Source organism: Atractosteus spatula, chromosome 25 (assembly GCF_055471065.1).
Source record: "Atractosteus spatula isolate fAtrSpa1 chromosome 25, fAtrSpa1.hap1, whole genome shotgun sequence".
Taxonomy (NCBI): Eukaryota; Metazoa; Chordata; class Actinopteri; order Semionotiformes; family Lepisosteidae; genus Atractosteus; species Atractosteus spatula.
This window is the reverse complement of record NC_142730.1, coordinates 4246230-4268166: the sequence shown is the minus strand read 5'-3', so window position 1 is coordinate 4268166 and position 21937 is coordinate 4246230. Positions and strand designations below refer to the sequence as shown.

The 21937-nt window shown below is 40.1% G+C and overlaps 2 protein-coding genes across 2 annotated transcripts in view; one reads left to right on the top strand and one right to left on the bottom strand.

The window, feature by feature from the left end:
* The first annotated feature begins 1996 nt into the window (after positions 1-1996).
* Positions 1997-8834, top strand: LOC148815113 (aldo-keto reductase family 1 member B1-like). The gene is made up of 8 exons (XM_088905823.1): positions 1997-2059; positions 5305-5472; positions 6425-6541; positions 7336-7413; positions 7536-7658; positions 7751-7857; positions 8358-8439; positions 8826-8834. The coding sequence occupies exons 1-8, from the start codon at positions 1997-1999 to the stop codon at positions 8832-8834; spliced, it is 747 nt and encodes a 248-aa protein (XP_088761949.1).
* Positions 8835-9602: 768 nt separating this feature from the next.
* The window catches only part of phldb3 (pleckstrin homology-like domain, family B, member 3), a 35202-nt gene continuing 22867 nt past the window's right edge, over positions 9603-21937 (bottom strand). The window contains exons 8-15 of the mRNA XM_088905851.1: positions 18189-18293; positions 17655-17751; positions 16706-16895; positions 15608-15695; positions 15032-15160; positions 14408-14627; positions 13830-13915; positions 9603-13022 (exon numbers count right to left, since the gene is read on the bottom strand). Of these exons, the coding sequence (XP_088761977.1) occupies positions 12888-13022; positions 13830-13915; positions 14408-14627; positions 15032-15160; positions 15608-15695; positions 16706-16895; positions 17655-17751; positions 18189-18293 (1050 nt within the window). The 3' untranslated portion in view covers positions 9603-12887. The remainder of the gene's footprint in view (positions 13023-13829; positions 13916-14407; positions 14628-15031; positions 15161-15607; positions 15696-16705; positions 16896-17654; positions 17752-18188; positions 18294-21937) is intronic.

The following is a 21937-nucleotide window of genomic DNA, read 5'->3' as shown; positions in this document are numbered from 1 at the left end:
TCAAGAGCATTGCCATCCAGCAAGGTAACCCCTCTTTAAGAAAGTTATGAGTCAGTGTTTACCCAAGATAAAGTAGGGAGGAGTTTAAACCTACAGACCTACAGTATATGGGATCTACCCAGCAAAATAAAATGTTGTGGCAATGTAACTCAAAGTTACATTGTGTATTGTAACTTTGTACTGACATCCAGCAATACAGATTTGCAAATTTCAGGAAGATTCTTTATAATATTGTAACTAATAATGTACAGGGTTTAAACACTGGTTTAATAATGTGTATGCAGCAAAACATGTTCAAGTAATGTTTTCTAAACTTGTATATATAGCATAAGTGTCTTTAAAGTATTTGCAACGTAGCATGAAATCTGAATATTTACCGACATTCCAAACACATTAATGAATCATTAGGCATTAAAATGTCTAGTAGCAAATCTCTCACAGCTGCTGAGCAATGAAACTATTTACCTTTATATATTTGTATTATATACAGTACATTCCAAATTGGCTGTAGTTTAAGGAGATTAGAAGCAACCTAATTAAAAACGTCACATCCAAAAATTCAAAACAGATATAATTATTTCACAAAATGGTGCTACAAAATAAATACAGACTATATATGCTTATATATATGAACATATATATATATACACTACATACAGTATACACAATATATGTTTCTGAAGACAAATAGTTCAGTTTATTTTGTGCAATGAAATGCTTATTTGCATGTGTGCTCCAATACAAAGACATTAATAAAAGAATAGGTCAGTTTCCTAAAGATGAAGTTTCTTTAGTTAAAAACTGGTGTAAAGGTGGCATCATTGTATGATTGCTGAATGAGCATACAAAAGTGGAGAAATTGTTGCCGTACATGTACAGTACAAGCTTGTAAATTTCACACTTATGCTGTATGTCATCTAGAAGTTACAGTAATGTTTGGAAGCCTCAAAGATTTTCAGATTTATCCTTCTGATACGTGTGAGCACTTGAATAATGACTCTCCGCTAGGGATCATGGCAAACTGAATCTGTCCGTGCCTGTCCTCCGTTTCTGCCCTCGTTCTTTTGACCTCTCCATCTCACTTCTGCGTGGCCACCCTCTGCTCCTCCTTCTCTCGAAGAGCCCGGGTTTCATTCGTGACACCTCTCGCGCCTTTTTCCATCTCCTTGCTAATCTGGGCAGCTCCTGGTATTTCTGGCCCGAGGGGTTCCAAGATTACAAACAGCGTGAATGGGGTTAGCCTGTTAGCACCTGAGTTTTATTAGTTCGGGACTAAAAAAAATAGTTAAAGCTCTGAAGAAGGAGCTATTTTTTTTTGTCTTTATGGGTTTTTGGACCTGAAAGTCCACTGTAAATAAAACCTCTCTGCATTCAGTCTAATGTTTATCCATTGTGCTGAGATGCATGTTTTAGCACTGGATAACAAGCCAAAGGTTACTGGCTGAGATGAACTGCAGGTATTTGCATCACCTCAGCTCTACATCTACGAATCTCATCAAGCCCAGGGAGAATGAGGACCTCTGTCACACCTGGACCACTGTTCATTTCACACAATACAAGCTCTGGAGTATCTAACAGGAGAACAATACTGCATTTTCTGTACATGAAACATTGCATATACAGCATATAAATGGCAACATTAGGAAATTAAAGCAAACTGACCATGGGAGACGTCCACAACAGAAAGCCCAATACTAATGAGAAGAGGAAATGAGAAGATGTAGGAGAAGGGCAGAATCTGATTAGAAAGTTTAGAAGGTGCACTGCACTGTGTATTTCAATTCCCTTTCACAGGCCAAGAGAAAAAAAAACAGGCGCTCATTTTATCTTTTCTATTTCCTTTTTATGCGCAGCCACCAATCAAAAGTCAAGCGCCTTTGTAATATGAACTCTGTTTAGCAGCTTACTGTTTCTCTAGAAAGCAAGAGCAGAGTGTATAACGTTTCAGAGCCGTTCAACCGCTAATTTCGCATTGGTTTGGTGCTCGGAGGCTACAATGGCTTCAGTTGTTTTGAACACTGGTGCCAAAATGCCAATTCTGGGTCTTGGTACATGGAAGGTAAGGATATTGTGTTTGGCTGTTATTGGCATTAGCAAATATAGCTATGCATGCATTCATTCATCAGAAAACACCTTATGCCTTGGTGGAATCCTGAGCTCAGTCTTAGAAGCATAGGGCTCAAAGAGAGATTGACCATAGACCTCAATCTGTTGTAGGGTATGTCAGCAGGTTTTTAAAATGTGAAAGCCAACATTCCTGATTGCAGAAATGGAGTAAGCCTTGATTTTGTTTAGCATTCTCATTTTGTGACTACTCATATACAGATTCCAATTCACTTTGTAGTTGTTACTCAGTGCTTTCACTATAATCTGTTGGCAATAATAGCAATAACTCGTTTAAAGAAAAAAAAACAATTACTGTGACAGTCAAGCAGTTTTCCGGACAATGCTGAAGGTTATATGGTGGATAACATTTTAGTGTTGAGAGCAGCTCAAAGCACTTCGCATAGAGAGTAAATTAGCAATACAGAGATATCTAAATCCAGCATGAATATATTGCATTTAAATATGTAAGTAAAGTCAGGATGAAATAATCAAAGCAAGTCGTCAATTCTTGAATACTGCAATTGACTCTCTTGCTGCTGCGCTATTTTTAATATGAGAGGAGTTTGTGGGAATATCTACTACAGCAAAGGTTTCTGTGTTCAGGTTGTTAAATGCCCTGAAGCAGATTGTCATAAATATGAATGTCAATTCATTTTTCATTTCACAGTGTGTGGTGTGAAGAAAGTGATATTTTATTTAAAGTGTGAAATAAAAACAGCTAAACAGAACCCAAAGCCAAAAGTTCCTCTTATTAGGTGATCTTTTAAGGTCCCTTTCAAACAGAACCTGGGTAGCTCAGCTGCTTACAAGCTCCAAAAAAGAGTCTTTGACTTTTCCAGCCCTTATGCCAAAAACTTTCGAAATATTCATCAGTTGCTCAGTCATCCAGTCAGTTTATTTTTTTCTTCTCTTTTTTCCATCCTTAACTCACTCCATTTGGTGCGTCTTGCACAACAGAGAATCTCCCCTCTATCTTCAGACGGCAGATGTTGAATGACCAAAAAAGCTTTAGCCCCTTGGTTTTTCAAGCTGTCATGAGCCAAATTATCTTGCACTGTCCTGTCAGGTGACTGAGGGCAGGAGCCCTTTCCGCACTGCATTCTGGGGAATGTGGTTCAGGCAAGGAACTCCATCTTGTCTAAGCCTACTGCCCTGTCACACAGTGTGAAAAAAAAATAAAGTTGAAATCGAAAGTCAGAAGTCACAATTTAAGAAAATATAAATTGCATACTTGTATATTATGATTAGGGTTAATAGGTTTAGGGTTAGTGAGGTTTAAGATTGTATAGGTTATGAGGATTAGGGACAACAAAATTCAGAGAGATAAATGACCTAATCATTTACATAAATGCTTAATATTAAACCAGAATCTCTAATTAAAAAAAGGTTTGGTTAATTGAAATATTTGAAAGAGAAGACAGGAGTTGCCTGTTCCCAAGCCCTGAGAATTTCATCTTAAAAAACAGATTGTTAACTTGTAAGGGTCAGTAGCGTGCCTTGAACATCACAACATTCCTATAATTTTACTCTAAAGCGTCAATAAACTGAAATACATGTTATTATTAAAAATCTCTTTCGTTTAATTCCCTGGTTTAAAATGGATGTAACTTCAAACATCTCATCCAGTTTGTTCCTGGAATTATCCAGTTATTAGAAAAGAACAGCTGCAGTCCTGCTGAGTCATTCCACAGCCTTCACCACAAACATTCTAGTGCTGGCTTTGCTCTCCACAGGCCAGCCATTCTGTAGAACAGCCAACTCACTCAGATATCCATGTTTTCCCTTGATTAATTGGGCATTTTAGATGATGTACTGTATTTCGGAGGCGGCATCTTGTGATTAAAACAAGAAATGTAATAAAAACATTTCCAGCAGCTGTTTTCACATTGTGCCTTTTGAGAAAGTTGCACCTAGAATAAGAACTTACAAAATCACTGATACAACAAGCTCGGTCACAAATTGTCATCTATTTTATGAGCGTCATTTGACTACCGTTTTTATTGCCATTTTTATTTTAAAACTGTTTTTGCTGTTTTATTTTTTAATTATATGGTTCTTTAATTGTGTGCTTGTGGCATTTTTTGGTTGGTGTACAACCTGTCTTAAACTGAAATCTCAAAATCCCAGAGAACTACCCCAGTTTTTATAAAATAAGATAATCTAAGAAAGAGGAAGATGAGAAGGACATTCATCTTACTTACTATGTTGGGTTGCTAGTAGGTGATTGATCCAAATGTACAGTATAGCTTTTTCACAAAGGGAGTTATTCTTTGGGTTTTAGCAATGTGACAGGGCAGCTTGTTCTTGATTTTCCACTGGCCTTTTTTGTAAATACAAACCTCATGTTTTTATGTTTTTGGTATTTTGTTTATTTTATAAACACACATCCAATTGTTGCTCATGTTTCAGCTCACAAAAACAATTCCCGTACAGAACTTACAGTATACTGCACAGGGTTTTATTCACAGGAAATGGAAATAAGGTTGCCTTTTGAACCGTTCATTTGTTAACACCCTGCAAAGCCCTACAGTGCCATAGAGGAAACATCACTCATTGGAAGAGTTTCATATCTAATTGTTGTCACTGGAAGCCTAAGGGAACTCAGGAAGTTGCAGGATGTATTGTTGTGCCAATAACTGAGAAGGCTCTGTCCCACTATTTCCAATCCTGCCTTCAGCTGGCTGAAGACATAACCCAGGTTCATACTTGTGATATTTTCAGTCATACAGCTCTGTATGGGCACCGTTATTGGTTGGGTTTCAGGACTCTTATTGCAGAAAGCCATCCAAAACCAAAATTATCCTTTGAACTTGGATCACACCTTCCTCCTTCTCTTAACGACAGACTTATTTTCTTCTAAATTCTCTCCATTTATTTGCAGATTTTGGTTTTCCACACCTCTCCTCCTGTTTTTCCCTGAGTTTGGAGACTCATTCTAACCTGCTTCATTCCCATTTTCCCCCTGCTCTCTGCCTCTTCTTACTCTGTCTCTTGTTCTTCTGCTACTTTTCCTCTGTCTCTCACACCTGAAGAAGGCTCCACAGCCGAAACTTATCCTCTCAGATGCTCCTTGCTCTCAGTCTTCAATGCAGTTCTCCTTAGTTTCCTGTTTTGTTGGTGCTTCTTCATGCTCTGAACAAAGAAGGAATTTTAAACATCTAATGAATGGTATTTTGTTTTTATTCTTCAATGTTGTAGTCTTCGCAAGGCAAAGTTGCAGAGGCAGTGAAGGCTGCTATCTCTGTGGGTTACCGCCACATCGACTGTGCTGCTGCCTATGAGAATGAGAATGAAGTGGGAGAGGCCATAGAGCAGAAGATCAAGAAGGGGGCTGTGAAGAGAGAGGAGCTTTTCATAGTCAGCAAGGTAACAGGTCCTTGGGGGATGTTTTAGTCATTCACGACCTCCACTGGAAGAGAAGCACCTGGTGTCCAGTAGTTCCAGTCAGAAACACATAGTGCAGTAAATTAATTCAATTAAACTCTTAAGCAACTTCTAGTAGCTCTGAGGAGGTTTTCAGCAAAATTAGGTGAGGTATTACTGGTAAATATGTATATTCTTTCTACATGAGAAATTGTAGAGAGAATTGTTTTCTAGACAAGATGCAATGAAATCAAAATGTCCATCAGCCCAATCAATCACTAACTGGAATGTTTTGTACTGTAGTTGCTTTTCCATCAGGTCGTCAAAAGAAACATGCAGCAAACAACAATAAGAAAATGTAGCAAAGAATGCTGTTGCTGAGATACATTACAGGTTCTGGACCAGAAGGCTGTGTGGTAGCTAGTTTGTCATGCCCAATGATGAGGAGCTGCCGAGTAACAGGACAGCCTTACTGGCTCAGGGCTGAGAGAAGACACTGTCTGGCAACATATCTTCTGAGAGCTAGCAACATGGGGGAATTTATATAAGAAAAGACCAGCTATGAAATACAGGTTAATTACGAAATACAGGTTTTCTATCCATCCATTTTATAACCACTTCATCCAGTTTAGGACTGCAGGGAAGTCGGAGCCTATCTTGATAAGCAATGGGTGCAAGCCAAGGTACTCCCTGAGTGAGACGCTAGTCCATTGCAGGGCACATACAGACAAACACAGAAACAGACATCCACACTGACGTCATGGTCAGTTTTCCCAGAAGTCAATTAACATACAAGTATGTCTTTGGATTGTGGGAGGAAACCCATGCAAACACAAAGACAGCATACTGTACCTGTACAAACTTCACACATACAGCACCACAAGTATAGGATTGAACCCCAGGCCCCAGTGCCCCAAAGCTGTGCTAACCACTGTCCCACTCTGTGGGTCCACAGCTGTGGTCCACCTTCCATCGCAAGTCAATGGTGAAGGAGGCCTGTCAGAAGACTCTAACTGAACTGAAGCTTGACTACCTGGACCTCTACCTCATGCATATGCCAATGGGGTTCAAGGTGAACTGCCTCTTTTAAGTTATTTAGTTTTTTTTTTCTCTAAGATATTGAAAGGCGACTGCTGTCACAGACTAATTATAAATGAAAGCCACACAACATAACCCAGTGGGAGAAGACTTTCAAAAGAAGTAGCAAATAAAAGTATATGTCAAATACATTTTCTGTTTCTAAACAAGTACTGAATGTTAATATACTGTACCGTGAGTGACATAGGTAACGTATTAAAATAGTTTAATTAAAGAACAAATAAAGGTTTATTCCATACTGACAAGAGAAGAGCAACTCAAACACCTAAAGAAGGCTCCACAGCTGAAATGTTGTGTTTCTTTTCTTCTCTTTTCAGCAGGGAATAAACCTTGACTTGTTCCTTTGCAGCCGAATGCACGCTGACGCAGCTACCCACTTGAAATAGTTTAATTAATATTTGTTGCTCTGTGTCAGGTATTATTATACTTAGCTTTTGAGTGTTTTAAAATGCAAATATCTCCATTAGCAAATGCAGGCTGAGCCCTAGATTATGCCATTAGGTGTCTAAAACCTAGATTTATCAGATTTTGCCATATGGGTTCATGTTTATGGTCAGCTTTTTTTGTCAGCTTGCAATACAACAGTGACCTCCAGTGGCAAACTGGAGGCCTACATTAGTCCATGCTTTGCAGTTGGTTTCAGCAGAAAAAAAAAATATAAACTTGATTTTAAATGCAGATGCAGTAATAAGGAACATATTTGTGCATAAGTAAACCATGGACATGAATTTCATGCAGAAGTGGAATTTAACTCATTTTGCTTTGCAGCCTAGCAGTGAGATTTTACCTTTGGACACGAATGGACAAATAGTGCCTGACAACACCACCTTCATGGGTACCTGGGAGGTGAGGAAACTGTTTTTTTTTACTTATTAAAAATTAGTAACTTGGCTTGTCAAATCTTATGACAGTTTGACTTTTCAGTCTTTTGCGTGGATGAATTTGACAAGCAGTGTGTGTTTCTTCAGGCGATGGAGGAGCTGGTGGACGCTGGAATGGTAAAGGCCATTGGGGTGTCAAACTTCAACCACGAGCAGCTGGAGGCCATACTGAAGAAGCCAGCCTTAAAGTACAAGCCTGCGACTAACCAGGTGCATCTTTTTGCCTTTCTTTCTCGAGCCACGTGAACCCCTTGATTCCATATGAATCATCACTCTAAATGATCATGACTGTCTTTTAAAAGATTGAGTGTCATCCGTACCTGACCCAGGAAAAGCTGCTTAATTACTGCCAAACCAGAGACATTGCAGTGACAGCCTACAGCCCGCTGGGTTCTCCAGACAGACCATGGTGAGTCTACAGTCAGCCAGGGAGAGTAGAGAGTTGTTTCCTTTAATTTTGAAGAGTAGCCACTAATCAACAGGATATAGCCACCTCCAGGAGGTGAAGAGCTAGGTCTTTATACCAATGTTGCCTATGGGACATCTGAATTATGACCTATCCTATCTCACCGTGTCTGTATTCAGCTGTAAGCTGGCCTGTAGCCTTTTCATGGTTTTAATCCATATCCTTTTGTTTTCTTTTTGGTGAAGAGAAACTTTTTTCGGGGTTGTTTGGGTGTGGCGATGATTCTACTATATACCTTCTTGCATATTTTTTGTCAAGACTATCAGTCACCAAGATCATGAGCCCTAGATTATGTTCCCCCATGTACAGTAGCTCGCTTAAATGATTAGCCCCTGTATTAGAAATGATTTCCTGGAGTGTGGTATTGAATGATGATGAGCAATGAAAGCAATGAAGGCCAAAGTGTTGCAAATGTACAAATCCATGCAATTTGTGTTTTCCAGGGTGAAACCTGGGGACCCTACTTTGCTGGAAGATCCAAAAATCAAGGCTATTGCTGAGAAGCATAAGAAGTCCAGTGCTCAGGTAGAGGTGACTAGAATTTACCTTGCAGGAATTGGAACAATTAAAATTCTATGCTTCAAATGATATAATACATACATATTTGCCATATTGCTGTGCAACAGTAGAAGATTAGACGTGCATATTTAACTGAGATTGAAAGCCACAGAAGTAAGAAGAAATCAGTGTAACTACTAATCCAAACAAGCATCCTCCAGTAGTTTTCTTTTGAACATGTAAGGTGAACTTGTTCTTCAAAGAACAAACAAGTTTGGAAGTGCCCCTGGTACTTATTCCAAGATAATCACGGTTAGGATAAACCCTACATTCAGAAGCTACTGTTGTTTTGTGCACAACTATGCCAAATAGCAATTATAAAGACTACTTCCCTTCTGTTCATTCTTTTACAGTGGAACTAGGATCTGTTATGAAACGCAGCATAAGCTTTTCTCTTGCACAGAGTGAAACTAGTGTCATTCCATACAATAATTGAAAGGTTTTCTTTAGAAAAGCAAATTGTGTTCACTGTTGATTATAGTGACATATAGTACAAGTGAGAGAGAGAGGTGCATGGATATTAATTAAACATTTTCCAAACATACTGATGAGAGGAAATTAAATCTTTAGAATTCCTAATTCTAAAATGTGTACTCCTCTTAGAAGAATTATTCAGCATTATCTGTTGAAGAATTACACATTACACAAGTCAAGCAGTCAGCTACATGTCTAATACTTTTTATAGATGTGAGATTACTTCACTCCTGTTTTCATTTGCTGTAATGAGGCCAAGAACACTGCTTATTCTAAAGGTTACACACTATCTCGCAATGACACAATCGATATTCACTAACATAATAGGTGAGAAGTCTCCAAAAGTTAATGATATTCTTTAAAATGGGTATTTAAATATTTTGTTTTAATTGTACATACAGCAGGGCTGAAACCAGACCAGTGACACCTTTAGCTCAAACACATTTTAGTTCTGGCTGGGAGAAATGCTTCTGGAGATGGTCATATGACATTGATCTTCAAGCTCTGTGCTATGCACTAGAAATAAAATTTTATAAGTACAATTGTTGAGAACTGCTCAAGAGAGAACTAAACATGGTTTAAAATGTCAACTACAGCTTTGAAGGCAGGTAGCGAGCACAGAGGCGCATATACAAAAAGAGTCTTGACATTAAGAGTTATTCCAAGCAAAATTTTATTTCCAAAATATCTTCTGACAACCTGTACTGTACACTCACAATTAAATTTGCATCTTCTTATATTATTTATACAACTGCCACCAACTCCATTACATGGACTGTTCCAACACAAGGCCAGCTTGCGTCACAAACACACACACAGCAGGCATTCTGCAGAAATGGTTCTTTTTTAGAAATCAATCACAACTCGGACTATTCCTCCTCACATACTTTTTTAAATCTTAACAGAATATTTTCCCCATTGGTTTGAATTTGGTTTACTAGTACGGTATTTACTTCCCATATTGAGCTGAAATACTTGTAAATATAATGTTAAAATAATGACGCTATTAGTTTAGACAGTTAAAAAAATATCACATGGCAAGCTTCCTGGCGATGACTGTTTCAGAAATGTTCAATGCTACAGTCATTAACAGTCAATCTTTGTTAACATTATGGTACATTTCTCAGCTTCAGAGCTACCTATACAGTATATATGAAAAAGTATCGCAACACGGCCTTTATATTTGATTATGGACCATTCTTCACGTGTGTGAGACTCTGTTCTCTAAAGGAAGAGAGAAACTGACATTCTAATTAACATTTGAGCATCAAACGATAGACAGCATCAGACATGCACACTTGTCAAACCCTTATATCATGAGCCTGTAGTAAAACCGCAGAGGTAAGGCGTTGGGATGAATTTAAGAATATGCTCACCCTGCTTAAATTCAATCACACCTTACTAGCAATGCTTGGACAAGTTCTGGTCTGAAAACAGGTTGCAACTGCATCCTTGTCCTTGATGCAACCTTGATTGCAACCATATTCAAGCATGACATGAGACCCGAGAGCCACTCGAGTTTCTTGAGCAAGTTAAGGGATTTCGGTTTATAGAGAGCCAATATCAAAAGAAGATTAGATTTCATTTTTCCCCACTTTGACAGCCATTTTGGAAAAGTTCCAGCCTTCTCCTGAGAGAGCTGGCACAGGAACCTGGTTCTGCTTCACATACTTACAAATGCATAACTTGAGAAAATGCCAATACAAATGATCATCTTAAAGCATGCATATGCAGGCAGACTCCTTAAGTACCAGCAGAGTCAACCAGATTGAACTTTCAAGCATATGCACTCAGACTAAAGATAAACACTTTGACAGGTGTGATGTCAAAAGATTAAATTAACCTGTGGAAATGTCTGACATCATGAACTTCCAGAGTAATGCTGTGTTTTTTTTCCCATTTGGGAACAAATGATGACTTCTGATGTCTGCGGTCTCTGTAGCCTTCCATGGATAAATATATACTGTACATGCCTTTAGCTGTTTTTTATTTAAAAATTCAAAATGAACATCTAACCACTTATCTCTATATGGGAACTATGTGATTTAAGGGGACATTATATATTACTTCATTGGGTTATTTTTAAACAATCATAACTGGGTTATTTTACATCAAGGATTACAAGAAAATGACAAAATCTTTTAAATGTTTGGTGAGCACTACCTCATAAGCCTCACTGACATTTCCATTCCCTTCTTTAAAGTTGTTGTTGATGATTAAGAGAAACAGTGTCTGAGATGCAGACATGAGATGTCTGAATGGGCAACATTCTCAGTATTTCACCCCATTCTCAACATACAGACTGTAAAAGAAGGGAACAATCAAGTACTGAAACTAAAATTGTGTTTACTCATACGATTAGAAGCTAGTTAATGTCATACAAGATGTCATCGCTGTGGCCATATAAGTCAAAGTCAAAATTTGAAGCTCCTTGATGGAGAATCATGGGAGTAGGCAGAGGGAACTCTTTCCAGGGATGTATGCAATTGACACTGTGGTTAAAGATAAAATAGTTCAAAATGAATTACAGGTCTTTGTATTTGTCCAGTACTGTGGACATTGAATCTGCACGCTCACCTCTCCTCCCATTCTAAGTGAGGCAGCTCTTTAGACCAGTATTAAGAAATGATCTGGGCTACCTTTAACTCGGTCATCAACACCCTGAATGAATGCATCCAAGGTGTGTTTAGAAAACGAAAAGGACTTTGTTGAAACTGTTCTAAAAACGGCTTTAATTAGTGAAAAGACATAGAAAATGATATAAACATGAATTAAAATGGTCTCCCCCCGTCCGGCTTTTCATAAATATCATAAAAAAATTAAAACATCTTTCCTTTTTTATTGCACATTAAAATCCTAGGTATCAACAGGGATTATTTCATTCATGCAACATCCTACATGCCGCAGTGAACAATTCTTAGTGTTTCTCCAAGTTATCTGCCTGTTGCATTGGTTTTGGGAAGCATGCCTATGCCTGCAAGGAAGAAAAAAACCTCAAATCTTATATCCAGAGAGGGCTCTTTTGTAGGGTAACTGGGTCAGACTGCAGGCTGAGCCCTGATGTCACTAGTCTGTGGACCTTGTCATTTGCTCTCTGTGGCCAGGGCAGCCCAAGTAATGGAGCACAACTGAACAAGTGCTTTAATCAACGCAGGCCTCAGTCAGTCAGGGTCCCTTTAGGTTTTGGTCCAGCAGACACTGCCTGATGTGAGCACATTTCCTGTAATGTCAATGAGAAATGATCCACTCTTCTAATTCCCAGCGATGTTCCTCTGATGCACTGTGGAACCTGCTCTGTGCCAACTGACAAATGGCTCTGGTGGTGTCGGAGAACAGAGTCTGCAGGTCTGCATTTTCCCCAGAGCAGCACAAGTGTTGTATCCAGAAAGCCAAGCTGATAACCGCCAAGTCTGAATCGGGAAGGTATAATATTTGCAACTTCAATATTTCTAGCCAATGACAAATAAAAAAAACTCAACCTCATAGTACACCCATTGTGAAAACAGAGTTGTAAGAACAATTTTTGTTATACCTCATGGAGGTCAGTATGACCAGTTTTAGGTTAGCTCAGTTGCAACTTGGACCACAAAGTGGAAAATGTAAAAAGCCAAAACATTAGGAGTACACTTGTAATAGCAGACAACTCCAAAATTGTACCTATGCTACAGCCAGTCCTAGAATTAATTGGATGAACTTCAGCAACATAAATCTTCTTTGCATTCTGCCCATGAGAAGTTCCTTTGCTCTGTGTTGTCTACACGTTTGTGCGAAGCTAGTATTGTGAGAACAAGCACATTTTGTTAACGAGTTCAGGGGAGGGGGTGGTATACTGGTTTTTCGCCACCAGATGGAGCCAATGCAACATCGCTGGGAAAGGAGGCCGACTCAACTGCTGCTCTGGACAGTAAAGATCTTTACAAGTCGAGGTGTGCGCTGTAGGCTCAATAGCGTCCATGTTCATCTGTCGCAGTGACAATCACATCCATCCAAATCCTCATGGCTTCAGCAGTGGGAGCCACCATGAAGAAGAGTCGGTCGTACGTCTTCACGCAGAAGGTCAGCTTAGGGTGAGGACTCTGGAAAAGCAGAGGGACCCAGTTCAACACTCCATTAGAACAGCGGTACTTAACAAGCTTGGCTTCTTTGTGACTTCATTACTGCTTTACAATCTGTATGGCCTTCTGTAAGGGAGCAGCAGTACAATCATTTAGAACTCCCAAATCGCCCATCACATAGTCTACTAAAGTTTTAAAAGAAACTTGGCAAAACTAAAACAATCCAAAACCAAAGCCTGAATCAGGGCCAGAAATAGACAATCACGTCTGCTCCTTAACTGAATTGTCAAAGGCATTTTCCTTCTACCTTGTGAAACTAATACTAATATTATCACATACTCTTACAGGATGCAGGGTGCTAGGCAGATCTACATCTTGGACAAGACGGCAGTTCATCCTAAGATACACTCACATGAACTTTAGGAGATAGTAATTTGACAATGGCGATAGGACACCAAAACACCTGGTGACCAGGAGAACATGAAAACATGAAGGCACTTGAGTCTGAAAATGAATCCACGACAAGAGCTGAGGCAGCAGTACTAACAAACATGTTGCCATGGCACCCTGTCCCATTATCTCCTTTTACAGATTACTTCAAACTCAAGCTAAAAGTCACTTAACTCCTGTCATACATCATACAGCATGCAGCTACAACTGAAAGTAAAGAACGAATCATTGACATTTCAAAAACAAACGACCGTACTGAAAATGGTAACTCACTAAGCCATAGAGGGTAAAGAAAATGTCTTGTTCTTCCAATACTGTGGTCAGAACTGTGGAAATGTGACAGCAACCTTTTCAGTGTAGGGTTTAACCATACTGTACCTTGGAGGCACTTCGTAAATGATCATAGTACACCTCTTCGATAGCCTGGAAATAGATCACGCCTTTCAGTTTAGTCTCTTCTTTGTCTGAAAGGCAAAAAAAAAAACAAAGCTACAGTTGGAAATGACGCTAACTAAGTCCCTTTCTTCCCTGGTTTTGTACAAAGTGCCCGAGATCAATGAGAGACACTGACTGGTTTTTGGTAGATTCCACATGTCCTCTGAAACCTTCCCACAACACTAAGAAAGCTCACACAGGAACTGAATAACGGTACCACATAGCCCGGCTGAATCTGTTTTTTCCCCCCAATTAATGACACCATCAGGTATAACAATGCATATAAAATTGTAGTACAGAAGAACTACTACTCTGGGAAATGTAAAAATGTACTAAAAATCTAAACATTCATGTGCTATAAATTATTTGTAGTAGAAATGTCATTGAGTAAAGATTACACAAATATTTTGTTCCTCAAAAATTGGTTCATTTGGCAGCCACCGCCAGGTGCTGCTGCCAACACACCATCATCTACACCGCACTGTCACTCTCTGCAGCTCCCCCTCCGGTGGCCCTCTCACCTGCGAAGTAGGCCAGCCGCTTCTTCTCGCCGTCGAACACGAACCACCGCTTCTTCCAGGTCTTGATCTTGCCGCCCATCTTGGTGAGGAAACCCTTGCACTTCCTGTGGGTGACGGTCACCGGCTGGCAGGTCTCCACGCCGTGCCCCAGGGCTTCCAGGTGGCCGCGCAAGTCGAAGGCCTCGCAGCTGATCAGCGAGCGGAAGGGCGGGGGGCTGGCCTGGCAACGCGAGAGGAGCCGCGCATTTTCAGACGCGTCTTGGTCCACAAAACGCGGCCCACCGCACCCACGGCTCGTTTAAAAGTCACGGGGACTGATTTTTTGGATCCAATTAAATAATATTTCCAAAGTGAATACTGGGTATGGCAGCACCAAAGCTCCTGGGCCTTTGCTCACTGGGAAGATTCACGAGTTATTGAAAATTGATTGTTATAATCCTGCTTTCAGAAGAGCCTTATTCTTTAAGAGGTGTAAAACGCCAGCCTTTTGGTTTATTTTAAATGGTGTTACTCACAAGTAAATTTCGATTAAAAAACAATGTTAATTATTTGATAATTCCTTAGATAGAATGTTAAATCTCCTTCCCCTTTAAGCTTAAAACACCAGGGGTTTCAAGAGCCTACCTCCACACTGCTGCCCAGAGAGCTGAGCTCCGATTCCGGCGACGGAGGTGGGGACGACTCCAGGTCTTTCTGCCTGGCCTCCTCCTCGGCTCTCTTCTTAGCCTCCTCCTCGGCTCTCTTCTTAGCCTCCTGCGATAATTATTTTGAAATATCTGTTGTTAAAGAAGCAAGGGGCAGGCACCATAGATACTCCCAAAAATCCATCTTCAAAGCGTGTCAATGTGAAACATAGCATATTGCTAAAAAAAAAGCTAAAAATATACTTGTCAAATGAGATTTTCTGCCTCTGTCTACATGGTTCTTACTAGTACTAATCAACAGCAGGGGGCAAATGGTTTATGGTCATTCGAATGATCTTGTCTACTTGTTCTACTTTCCTTGACAAGCATAAGAAAGATGAAGATTTAGTTGTAGCCTTTTTCTAGTTTTTAACCTTTTCTAGTACATACAGACTGTACCGCAGAATGACATACTACAGAGGTCTATAATCCTAGTCCTGAAGAGCCACAGTCCTGCATTTTATACTTGGGGAATTCCCAGTCCTCCATGGTCCTCCAGACAAGTGGTCAGACTCACCCGGACTCTCAACAGGCGCTCCCTCTCAGCTTTGGCCTCCCGCAGTTTCCTCTCGATCTCTTCGATGTTGGGGACTCCCTGTCCTGGGCTACAGGTACAAGCAGACGCACAGGTGAGCTGCTGTCTGTTTGGATGGCTGACGTCCAATTAGAACAGTGGGCTAATGCCCTTTCAGAGCCTGAACTTCTGGCCTTGCAAAAAACAAACCGCAGACCAGGACCACTCCGTGTTGGGCAGTATGCTTTGATGTGCTCAGGACTTCTACTTTTTAGGTTAATTGAACACAGGAGATTTGTGGCAACAGGTCCTACACGGACTACAGTTCAGCGATATGAAAAAGGTACCACCGTTTTTAACCATTATTATAAAATGGCATTTTTGTATAGGTTGGAAATATCCAAAAAATTACATCTTGCATTATTAGTAATAAAAAAATAAAACAAGTTACGTTCATATCAAAAACCAATGAAAATGAAACATCTTGTAATTGCAGGTCTATAGTGCATCCAGTAGTCATATTGAGTTTAATATTTACTTTGCTGTTGCTTTCCTTAAATGATGCCCATATCTTCTGCAGTAATACTGCAAGAACAGAGGAATATTTATAGATTGTTGGGCTGGAATCACATTTAAACCTCTAAGATTTTTTGCTAGATGAAAAACAAATCTTATTTGAAGCTGTTTTACCTTAAATTGAAGTGATTTCTTATGAAATTAAGGGTGGGATTGTTTCTAGCAGGACCCAAAAAGCACAAGTCCTATGTGTTCCCAGTCTGCAAGAACGTTTGATGGATTACATTTTCCCATTACCATTGATCATGGAATTTAACAGGTTTTTCTTTTTGCACTGAAGTGTCATGTACTGGGTAAAATCATGTCAGGGAAGGAGGTGGGGGGAATCTGGAATGAATGTACCTATTCAGAGAAACTCAAAAGGGCTAGACCACACCAGCCCCTATAAATCAAACACAGAGTTGATGAGAGATTGATCAGAATTAGCTGATCCTTAAAAGCTGCAGACTGGATTAATCAATGCACAGATCCTTGCTGGGACCGCCTGCAGCAGCTCCAGAGATGCAGGTCAGCAGCAGAACTCACCTGGATGCCTGAGAGGTCGTGACACTGTTATTCGGGGTGATACTGCCATTGCAGGAAAGGAAGCCATTGGCCTGGCTGAGTGGGGAAGAAGGAGGGCTTTTCGAGGTATCTGTGCTGTGAAGCTCTGAGACTGTTACTTCTGGAGGGCATGTGGGTTGGGGATAACTATCCATGGTTGTTAATAGGCGACCTGTGAGGAAGGCAAAGCACAGCATAGGTCATGGACAGCAGGTTTAACATCTGTACAATACTAGGAGAAACCGCTCTAGCCTCCATCTTGAATCTCATGTAAAACTGCAAAGAATATATGAAGAATGGCTGCCTGATTTTTTTGTTGCTCTCTAAAGCTATGGGATAGCAGCATTGAAGAATGCAGTGTCATATTCTACTCAGGTCCTTTACGTAACTTACCTTTACTGATCTCTATAACTTGGAACGTTTTGTTTTGTATTTAAATTGGACATATCACTTAATTTTCTTCATATTTATTCATACATTGGGCATTTTGAAAGCTTTTCATTACTGAGAATGACTTCAATCACGTGGATGGGGAGGTACAGTACAGATACTGAAAATACTGGAAGTGAAAGGTGTGCAGTTGGGGTGAGTTTGATCTGATGTCTCTCAGGTATCTCCTAACACACACATTGCACACCCTATACAAGCAGTAGATACTGTACATCCTATACACACAAAAAAGGCTAGTTCCCAACCAGAGAAACAGGAATGCCAATAGGAATTCCTGGAAGGGCACCAGTGTAACCGTCTCCTTTTAAAATATGAGACCTTTTACTCTAATAGCATTTGTATTGAGTGTAGAAAATGTATAAGTAAGCTACTTACTGTAGTAAATGGGTAATGGGTAAAGTGGGATTTTAGAAAATAAAGCAGGACGGCAATCCTTTCTTAACTGAATACAGACACCACCCCATCCTCTCCTTGTCCTTACCGTGCACAGACACAGGCCTGTCAGGAGGCTTGCAGTTCTTCTCTGAACTCCTCCTCTTCTGCAGGCTTGACATGGCATTCATGTCCGGCAAGAGATTCTTTGAGAGCAGAGAACAAGAAAAAGATTAAATTCTTCGGAAACCGGGAGTTTTCCCCACATAAAGCATTGAGGCGCTCAAGGGCGCTGCTTTAAAAGAGCTTAAATAAACACCCTTTAGAGAATAAGAAATGTTACAAATGAGAAGAAGCCATTTGACACATACTGTACAGCGCATCCGGTAGTTTGTAGTAAACTGATTCAAAGATCTCTTCCAGCCACTTCTTGAAACAACTGGCTCTGAGAACATACTGGGTAGCTTGCTCCATTAAGTCCTTTAGTAATATGGCAACATTACCTACGTGTTTACCTCCAAATACACTGTCAAACCTGTATAGTCATATTTTGTGCTGGGCTGTAGTAAGACCTTTGAGTGCTCACAATCCAACACAAGACTGCACTCTGAGTCGGGCATTAGGGAAGAGTCGGCACACCCACCTGTCCTGGCCTGTGAATGGACAGGGGTGACAGGGACAGCATACAGGGAGCAGAGCCCGCCAGGTGGCCCAGGTCAGAGAGCTGTTTCTTGTCCTTTAGTAAATGCTGTAAGAACACAAAAATATTCCATCTTAAAACACGCAAGGCATGTTCCATATCCTTGATTCAAACTGTGATGACTCTAGGCTGGTCCAGTTCCTCCAGAATTATTTTTCAATCATGCGACGCTCTTGGCTGAGGCGGAGGCAAGCAGAAAGCAAGAAGCGAATCCTGTCTTGACGTTTAACGTAGGGAAAAGAAAAATACGGCACAAACAATAACTCAGCCTTTGCAACAATGGCTGCACATGGTGTTCTGAAGGACTTCTTCTTTCAGTGCACTTCAGCACTGAAGTACGGAACACAAGATGGGAGGTAGTGCCATCAAAGAGATATTTGTGTCTTTAAAAGCTGAAAAAGACCATGGAATTGCAGAGACGTTTTCCCTAGCAGAACTGGTTGTGGTGCAGTCCAGTTCCAGAGCTGGAAGCTAGCTAAAACAGCTGGAGCAGACCTGGAGCTGGAACAGAATTTCACTATCTTGCATTCTCTCCCAAACACTCCAATATATTTGAAGCTCATTTACTATAATTAACCATGCTTATTGTGATAAGCACTGTATAACACGTTGAGGTGATAAAATCATATCAAGCTGTTCTTTAATAACTTTATTGGTTTATATCCGACGGCACCTTCCTTTTTGGACTTCAAGAATTCTGTTATCTCAGAGCACTTCTCATTTAATTCATCATTCTTCAAAGAATCTGTTATTTTAGCCATCAACCAATTTCATCCTTGTTTAAACTGTTGGTTACTGGGATACTGAGCGCACATACCAGAGTAATGAGACTCTCTGCCTCTGAATTTCCATAAATAAGACCTCTATCTTACCCATCTTAAAACCATTTAACTTCAATCTCCTTGTTTACTTAAGGAACTAGATAAGGAATATTAGATAAGGGACAAATACTTTTATTTCTTCACTGGAGAGTTCTATCAATTTCCTGCCCATGATGCTTCAGTTTCATATTGTCCAAACCACCGTGGATGAGGAACAGAGAGAACAAGCTGGAGAATGCTACAAAGACGTTGCTAGTTTGTTCCAAAGCAGGGCAAAACAATGCAGGCAGTTGGATGGGAATATAAGTGAAGTTTTGCGATAAAGCAGTAGGAAAATCACCAAATACTGACAGAAAACACTTTCAGGAACACAAAAATAAAGAATTCTGCAAATGCTGAAAAAATCCTGATTAACTGTAACCAATGGCTCAGTAAAAGCTGAGAATCAATAAACTAGAAAAAAGGTCTATGTCAAAGAGAGTAAGGGCTTCAAAGTACTATAGCTCAATAAGACTATAAATAATAAGTTACACTGAATGGAAACAGAAATTTGTTCAACATGTTCTTAATTTTCATGCTCCTACCTCTAGTATTATATGTTATAATAGTATATATATAAATTACTATTACCTCAAACATGTATCAAAAGAATGTTGCCCTTGCACATTGTCTGAACGTTGTCTGTCTGTGTTTGTTTATTTATCATAAAAAGGTTGATAAGTACCTAAATTATTTCACAACGATATAAACCTAAATTCTTTGAACCAGCTTTTTAAATATTACATTTTTTTAACCCTTAAGCTGACCAGTTCAAAATGATAAGATACAAAACCCAGCTGTTTTTTTTACAGCACCAGTTCTGGAGTCAGATAAAAGCGGTCATGCTAATAAAGCACCTTGAATTGAATTGAATTAAAAGCAATTGGGAGTTGAAGCAGGAGCGAGGTGCCCAGAGCAGGGACTCCTGGGAATTAGAACCCAGAACGGGAGTGGGGAGCCTGGACCTGGTGCTGACCTAGCCAAGCCACTCCAGAACTGGAATGCAGTCAACCCTGGTGTGGTCATTCACTGGTGGACTTTCAAATGAGGCTCCTGCCTTCCGCACATTTCAAGTTTCACATCCACAGTAACTCTCTCTCTCTTTACATATGAGGTATGGAAGTTCTATGCTTGCCGCCTTTTTTGGACAAATGTACCCATGCTAAGGATTAAAAATGTAGATTAATTTGCTGTTCTGCTTTATTATTAATACTATTAAATTAGTATACTATAAATATAGCACTATAAGCGATCAAAATCTCCTCCTCATTGCTCTCTCTGGCCTAAAATAATCAGAAAAAACAGTACCTTACCAAAGGTGCTGGCAGTGTCTGTCCAGAACAGCTCAGTTCATATGGTGGATCATGTGAAAAGCAAGGATCTCTTATGTTTTGTAAAAATAATCGCCTTGAGAATAAATACTGGCTGTAAAAGAGGTACTTGGACATGTGAGAGGAAGACTGTCAGATGGCGAAAGCTTCGAAGCGCAAGTCCCAGAACAGGCACAGATCCAGTGACTGCACAGACAGCACCCTTGTCTAATTCTGAAACTAAACCAGTTCCTTAAAATGAGTGCCTGTGCAACCAGAGAAGGAGGCAGCTTTTACAGAGAACTGCTGCATTTGTTTATTAAGCTGCGTTTCCCCCCCCCCTAAAGTGGACAATACTGCAACCGAGGAGGATCATCCAAACAAAAACTAAACAGAAAGACTCAGACATGAATACAACTGACAGGTCTGGTCTCACAAGGTTTGACACCTATTAACACAACTAAAATAATACCCATGACAAGCAATTGTCTCCTCAATACAAAAACTTTGTCAATGTCTCAAACAGAACTAAGTAGCTGGACCCTTCTTAGAATATCATTCAGACGGTACAATGGGGACTGACATTGCTTAGCTGAATTTACTTAAGTTATATTACTGTAGCAGTGGGAAGTTATAGCAGGGTTATAGCTACAGTATATAGCGTAGCTGGTGCATCTAAAACGTCCTGGAGGGCAGCGTGTCTGTCTGTGGGTTTTCCGGGTCTCTGTAAAGTAGTCACATCTGAAGATCTGTTAAAGTGGTCCATTCATGCTGGTAACCAACTGATTTAGCTCGTTAAGAGTCAAGTTGGAATTTAAGCCTGAAGATACAGCTGTGCTCCAGGACCAAGACTAGACACCTCTGCTTTATAGGTTCTAACTTCGGGCTATACAGTATATATTTTCTCCATGATATTTTTTTTATTTTGTTGCATTTACTGAAATCCATGTTGCAATAAGTGCCTAACCCCTGGGACCTGGGGAATTCTCTCTTTTGAACCAAAACAAAGAGTACCTGTACTCTCACCAAGCAGCCACCTCACACAAGGATATTTATTTTTTTAACATAAATAATCCGTTAGGGTTCAAAAGTCAGAGGTGAGTCCCCGCTGTGTTTCGGAACGTCAGCGTTTGAAGGTCAGCTCAGACCTGACAGGCAGGGAAACAAAATTTAATTTTTCTCTATTATCTCGGAGCAAGAGCTTGGATTGATTGGAGGAATAAGGTGACATTCACATCAAAACCTGGCAGAATCAAGCTGACCTGAAACAGCTAAGCGCCCAAGATCTCATTAGGGACCTTGTTGACTTGTCTGTGCTTTACGCAGCAGTGTGGTGGGGTGGTGGCTACACTGCTTTTCTTGGAGTTCCACCCCCCCCTAATGTTTTTTTCCCCCCCCAAAGATAAAGTGTCATCATAGGGGTGAGAGAGTGACTTCAAATTTGATCCCACTCCTCCTTGTGTAAGAGTTGGCTATTTGTGTGGAGAATCTTGGTCACATCTGGCTAATGACAGCTCAGGTT